The sequence below is a fragment of the Oryza glaberrima genome, chromosome 10, assembly GCF_000147395.1.
Source record: "Oryza glaberrima chromosome 10, OglaRS2, whole genome shotgun sequence".
NCBI classification, from domain to species: domain Eukaryota; kingdom Viridiplantae; phylum Streptophyta; class Magnoliopsida; order Poales; family Poaceae; genus Oryza; species Oryza glaberrima.
This window is the reverse complement of record NC_068335.1, coordinates 1,432,700-1,439,997: the sequence shown is the minus strand read 5'-3', so window position 1 is coordinate 1,439,997 and position 7,298 is coordinate 1,432,700. Positions and strand designations below refer to the sequence as shown.

The following is a 7,298-nucleotide window of genomic DNA, read 5'->3' as shown; positions in this document are numbered from 1 at the left end:
CATGAAATGCAATTCCATTTATTAAAAATACTTCCTTAGCTCAAATAAATCCCAGAAAAATCTAGGAATTATAGAATCAAGCAAAGTATTTAATGAAATTTTATCTGGCCCCATTTTATATTGGAATTTATTATTTAAAATTAGATCTTCTCTTCAAGGCTTTTAAAAACAATTCTAATAATTCCAATTTAGACAACAATTTATATATTTGGGATTTTTAGGGTATGACAGTTTGTGTCGCCACCGAGCAATCTCACTGATGCCCTGGACGCCAATCACGACGACAACATCCCACTTCGGTACCGCACCATCGCCAACATTCTCGAAGATACAGTTGTGCCGGGCCTCTCACACCGCGAGCTGCTGCCGGTGAACTGTTCTTCGTGACGGCAGAGGAGACGGCCTCATTCAAGGAGGCCGAGCAACACAAGAGCTGGCGGCACGCGATGATGGAGGAAATGGAGTCCATCACCCACAACAAAACATGGGTTCTCGTCGACCCGCCGCCGTCGCACCGCCCGATCGGACTGAAGTGGGTGTACAAAGTCAAGCAGGACGAGCGCCGCGTCATCGTCAAGTACAAGGCGTGCCTCATCGCTAAGGGCTACATCCAGCAAGCCGGCATTGACTTCGAAGAGGTGTTTGCGCCGGTGGCACGCATGGAGTCCGTGCGGCTCCTGCTCGCCGTCGCGGCGCACGCCGGCTGGGGCGTCCATCACATGGACGTCAAAAGTGCTTTCCTAAACGGAGAGCTTGCCGAGGAGGTGTACGTGCAGCAGCCGCTGGGTTTTTCCGTTGAGGGACAAGAGCACAAGGTTTACCGGCTTCACAAGGCCTTGTACGGACTCCGGCAAGCACCCACGGCCTGGAATGCCAAGCTCGACGACAGCCTACTGTCACTTGGTTTCTGGAAGAGCGCCACCTAGCACGCCATGTACACACACAGCCAGGGCGATGCGAAGCTGATCGTCGGCGTCTATGTGGATGACCTGATCATCACCGGCGCGAATCAAGCAAACATCGGTGAATTCAAGAAGGAGATGTGCAACATCTTCAAGATGAGTGACCTCAGGCTCTTGTCCTACTATCTTGGGCTCGAGGTGAAGCAGGGGTAGACGGGGATCTCGCTCTGTCAGTCGGCGTATGCCGACAAGCTGCTCTACAAGAGCGGCATGGGAGACTGCAACTCATGCGCCACGCCGATGGAGATACACCTGAAGCTGAGTAAGGCAAGCTCAAGTCCACCGGTGAGCGCGACGAGCTATCGCAGCATCATCGGTGGGCTGCGTTATCTGGTGAACACGTGCCCCGACATTGCTCACGCCGTCGGCTACCTGAGTCGGTTCATGGAGGAACCACATGAGGATCATCAAGCAGCGGTGAAGCATGTGCTGAGGTACATCGGCGGAACGCGACACCATGGTGTTCATTACGCCAGGGGGAAAGGAGGATGGCTGGAGCTGCATGTCAGCGACAGCGACATGGCCGGCGATCTGGACACGCGCCGGAGCACGAGCGGCGTTCTCCTTCCACGACTCCAGTCCTGTCTCTTGGCAATCAGCGAAACAGAAGGTGGTCACACTATCATCGTGCGAAGCGGAGTACATCGCTGCGACAGCTGCTGCCTGCCAAGCCATCTGGTTAGCTCGGCTCCTGAGCGACCTGCTTGACTCGGAGCCTGGAGCACCGGAGATCATGGTGGACAATAAGTCTGCCATAGCAATCACCAAGAATCGCGTTTTCCATGACCGGAGCAAGCATATCGACACGAGATACCATTTCATCCGGGAGTGCGTGGAGAACGGGAAGATCGTCATCAACTACGTTCGTATAGAGGAACAGCTGGCGGCCGTACTGATGAAGCCGCTCGGCCGTGTTCGATTCCAGGAGTTATGCAATGGGATCGGCATCGTTGAGCTCAAGGGCGATGGTGACAAGAATTAGGGGGGAGAACGTTGAAGTTAAATCCATGGCGCCATCACCGTTTCTGCTCCGATTTCTTTTTCCTTGTTTTGGCTTCCACATTTTTCTGGGTTTTTCCGACATACTCCTATGATCACTAGTAGGTCCTCAGTGACTACGTGATCATGGTGTGTCAGAAGAGAGGTGCGTCGGATGAAAAACAGGAAATGGTCATCAATTTCGTAAGAAAATTGTCGAGGCGCCTATTCACCCTAAGTCTAGTCGCCTTGATCGGTCATTCAAGTTAATTTGAGGAAAGTGAGAATTTCTACGCATTAAGAGCGAATATGGAGCCTCCTTTTATTAGTCAAAAATATGTATAATAATTTTTGGAGGGAGGAGGACAAAATGCTTGACCTAAACAAATGACAAGGCCTTATTGCGAATCCACTGTTAGCAGGATCATTATAACACATAGAAATTCTAGTCACAACTAAAAAAAAATCTAATGGAAATTGAATCACGTATGGGATTCAAAATGTCCCACAAGTGTAAATTCATCCATTATTACAAAGCCACCAAAAACAGAAAATGACTATAAACGGAAGTAGAACCTGCTTAATGCTAGTAACACATTTCATTACTGTGCTTAATTAATTTGTAGTGTTCATCCATCTGGTCCAAGTAATGACCACATACACATATAACTTGTCATATACCTTGTCCACAAGGCAGAAATAAGTGACTCTCCATGACTTGTAGAATAGCAGAGCACAAAACACAACCCAATAACCAACAACAAAACCTGATGCAAGACCATAGTAAAAGAACATTGAATTGGAATCCTTCTCTTGTCCTTTGTGATCACCATGCCCTTGTGCATAACCATTGCTTGAACAATTCCTTTGAAGAGGAGGGCCACAAAGACCAATGTTTCCATTGTACATGGATGGATTCTCTAAGTACAAGGTGTCAAGTTGGCGTCCGGATGGAACTTTTCCAGTAAGATTGTTGTATGATAGGTCCAGGTAGCTTAAATATGTAAGATCTGTCAAGCTTGATGGGACTTCACCACAAAGGTAGTTCCTTGAGAGGTCGAGTGATTCTATTGATTTCATAGACCCAATGTTCTCCGGAATTTTCCCACTCAAGCGATTCCATGATAAATTTAAATTAGACAATCTATCGAGAGATGTTATTTCCTCTGGAATTCCACCGGTTATGCGATTGAGCGATAAGTCGATTCCAACCATATCAACGACCCCATGTGATCCATACTTGAGTATTTGATGCTTCATTCCGAGGGAAAATGTATCAAATGACTCATCAAATGCCAGGGTCGAGATTGAATCACCCACAGCTTTTAGAGTCATTTCATTAAAATGTGACAAAGATAGAGGAATTAAACCTGATATATTATTGTCTGCTAAATTCAGGTATTGAAGTTGTGTAAGATGTGTGATGTTGACTGGAATATCTCCATTGAACATGTTATGACCCAGGTGCAGAATACGCAAGGTCACCAAGTCTCCAATCCACCTTGGTAACGAACCATAGAACATGTTCCATGAAAGATCTAGGAAAACCAGTGAAGAGAAGCTTTGGATCCATTGGGGAAACTTTCCAGAGAAGCTGTTGTTACTTAAGAGCAGGAAACGTAAGTTTCGCATACGACGACAGTGAGGTACTTCTCCCTCAAATAAATTGTTTGACAAATCCAAGTGTTTCATGTTTTCCGACTCACAAATAGATCCAGGAACTTGGCCAGTAATGTAATTGGAGGATATAATTAGGTTTTCAAGATTTGGGGCTCTAAATTCCAACGGGAGATGCCCTGACAAGAAGTTCATTTGGGCATGCAATATCTTGAGGCTTGTCGGTAACAAGGGCATCTGGCCACTGAGTCGATTGGAACTGAGATGTAGGTACTCCAAATTAGCCATGTTCTGAAATCCTCGTGGCATGACTCCACTGACACTGTTGTTAGTAAGATCAATGTGATTTAAGCTGGTGAAGTGCTCTATACTACTTGGAAGCATTCCTATCATATTATTGCTTATAGAACTCAAGCTATACAATTTGCTGGAACACTGTAACTTATCCATCAAATCTGTTATGTTCCCGGATGACAGACTCTTGTCAAGGTATATGCTTTCCAGGTCACATAAGTTGTTCAAGTCCACAGTCATTGTGGCTGCATTTCCATTGAAACAAAAATCTAGGTGTTGGAGCGACACCATTTCGCCTAGCTCATCAGGGAAGGGACCATGGAGATAGGTTTCATCTAGGCGGAGCGACTTGATGCTTGTTACTTTCCAAAACCAGCATGATGAAATTGGATGGCCAAAGTAGTTGAGAGAGAGATCAAGCTCCTCAAGCTGGGTAAGGTTTAGGTGTGTGATGGATTGGTTTGCACTTGGAATTGAACAATTCAAAAGGAGGACATGCTTTAGAGTTGGGATCTTATTGAGCACGGCAGGCAAATTCGTTATTTTGCTGAGAGTAGTATTGCTCATGTCAATATACTCTAACAAATGCAGACGACTTAACCATGAGAGGTCAGTCGAATACACTGCATTCTGCATCTCACTAACATCAAGATACCGTAAATTTGAAAGGTTGCCCAGCTGAGGAGGAAGTGTACCAGAAAATGATGTGAAGGAGAGGTCGAGATATTCCAAGTTGGTAAGGTTGCTAAGCAGGGGTGGCAGTGTACCGGAGAAGGGGATGTAGGAGAGGTCAAGATGTATCAAGCTGTTCATTGAACCTAGGAACTCTGGGACACTGCCGTTAGGCCCTGCCAGCAAGTTTGAGCTGAGGTCGAGGTACTGCAAGTAGTTGAGAGACAGCAAAGATGGACTTATCTGGCCAACCATAGGTGAATCATCAGTAAGGAAGCTGTTGACATCGAGCTTGACGACATGGCCAGTCTTGCTGCTACAGGTGATGCCTGCCCATGAGCAGCAATCGCCATGGCCTCTCCGCCATGAGGACAGGAGGCCCACACTGTCGTTGGTGATGCCTTGCTTGAAGGACAGGAGGGCGTCTCTCTCTTGTGGTCTGCAACGAGTAGCTTGTTGCTGAGCATGCGTGATGAGGAAGAAGCTAAAGCTGGCGCCGATGAAGAGCACAACCTTGGCAGATGTGCCATCCATGACAGTACGTAGGAATTGCCGGGCCTGCGTGCCGGTCTCCCTTAAAAAGGCAGATTATTAACTAGTAGTACTTCAGTTGGTCGAAAAAGATGTGTGTGAAGTGTGAACCAACCAGCCTTTACTCAGTCAGTCTCCGATTTAAAGGTACCCCATCTTGTACGCCATGCTTCCGGATGCCTGGACGTCCCATCCAAATCGTGGCGACTTTTTAGGCTATTCACAGTGCTTCTGAAAATCCCAGTTTACGAAGTTTAAGATCATGAGAAGTAGCTGGATGGTAGCCAGCTTCTAAAAATATAGAGAAACTAGATTTTTCATCTTCTGGCTTCTAGTTTATTTTCTAAAATCTACAACTACAACCAAACATGTCTTAGGTGATATTCAGCCCCAGCCTACCACCTACATGTCAAGTTCCTAGCATGTGTTAGGAAACGATAGGCAAAAAAACGATAAAAAACAACAGATCAATCACAGAAGACACGAGATTTAGCGTGAAAAACCCTCTCAAAGTAGGAGAGAAAAACTACGAGCGTCAGCCAGCAAAATATCTTCACTATATCGGGGGTGAGGTTACAACGCCACACAGCGGCTTACAAGAGGTATATATATGGTGGAAACCTAAAAGGAATGACGATCCGTACCGTGGGGGCTCCGGCCCAAGCCTCCGGCGACGGGCCTCTGCTTCGCTAAGGCAGAAGCTGTATTTTATTAAGTGCAAATAAATTTGGATCACAGCTCAACAACATGCTCCTCGCTCCCTCGTAGAGAACGGGTGGCGTTGTTAGAGGTGACAGAAAACAAAAGAGAGGAAGCGTAAAAAAAGGAGAGAGAGAGAGAGGAGCTCCTGCCATGGACCAGCGTAGAGGTGCTCGATGGCGGTAGCAACCCTTCTCTTCGCCCCACTGCTGAGGAGCTCATCGACTCGCCGATTTGCCTGACCAGATCCGACAATCAAGGCCCCCGTTTGCATCAAGGTGGCGCCAAGCTCGTTGCCACATGAGAGGGGAGAGGGGAGAGACGTCGGTGGAGCTTGTCGCCGGTGTGGGAGTGAGGCAGGGGATTTGGGGTGTAGCCTCAATTTGCACCACCGCTGTGGTGACGAGGGAAACGAGAGGACAAAGTGGAGTGGGTGCGCCATCCACACGCCATCCTATCCATCAAGCTACCGATGCCGCCGCCGCCGCCGTGCTACTACTGCTGCCGAGACCAGATCAGGTGAGCCCTAGGCCGGACCTAGTGAGTTCGATGGCGCTGTCGTCCATGCAGAGGGCAGGGAGAAGGACGCCGGCGGTGGAAGGGAGGCAGAGCGGCACCGGTGTAGAGGGCAGGGAGAGGGAAGCCGACGTGGACTTGGCTGACGGCGACGAGGCTTCCTCCGCGATGGGGAAAGGAAGAGAGGAGAGAGAGGGGAGGTGAAAAGCTCGTGGGACCCATTAAAATAGCATGCATTGTGAAACGAGTTGCTTTATAGGAACTCCATCCAATGTGGTACACTCTCTCACCTTAAGTCGACACAAAAGAGGGATTTGCAATGTGAATGGCCTTAGTTTGGATGCCTCGTTCTGCTTTCTGTTTCGTTAACAGTTTGCTCAACGGAGTAACGAATCAACCAAGGGTGTGTTTAGTTCACGCCAAAATTAAAAGTTTCGTTGAAATTGAAATGATGTGATAGAAAAATTAGATATTTATGTGTATAAAAAAGTTTTGATGTGATGAAAAAGTTGAAAGTTTGAAGAAAAAGTTTAGAACTAAACTCAGCCCAAGCTCTTCACATCAAACGCCTTTAATTTTGTCTGTAAAGAATCTTGAACGACTTTGTTGACGCACCCCAGTCTCCGGATGCTTTACAGTGTTTGCGGTTGTGGCTTAGACAATACGGCACGACACGACTTGACCCACCGTGTGACTTACAGCCCAGTCTCCTCAATAATTTTTATTTTTTGTTATTTCAATAAGCCTTTTTGTGGGCTAGTAAACTGCAAAATGAATACTACATGCATTTTACTGTGGAATATGTTTGATATAGAAAAGGACTTCTGTTATTTTATTAAGTATCTAGTACCCAAACTGTGGAAAATGAGTTTGTTGGGAATGTATTGTAGGTAATTTACTGGAAACTGTCGTGACTCGTGAGTGCAAAGAGAGACATAGGTACGAAAAAAAATTACAAATATATTTATTTTTTCAATAATTTACGTTTATATTCATCTATGAAAAAGTTTTATAAAAAATATACCCATC

The 7,298-nt window shown here is 46.5% G+C and overlaps 1 protein-coding gene across 1 annotated transcript; it reads right to left on the bottom strand.

Moving 5' to 3' along the window:
* Positions 1–2,163: 2,163 nt before the first annotated feature.
* LOC127786076 (leucine-rich repeat receptor protein kinase EMS1-like) lies at positions 2,164–5,057 on the bottom strand. The gene has a single exon (XM_052313403.1). It carries the CDS (start codon positions 5,055–5,057, stop codon positions 2,556–2,558), a length of 2,502 nt encoding a protein of 833 aa, XP_052169363.1. The 3' UTR covers positions 2,164–2,555.
* Positions 5,058–7,298: the final 2,241 nt, after the last annotated feature.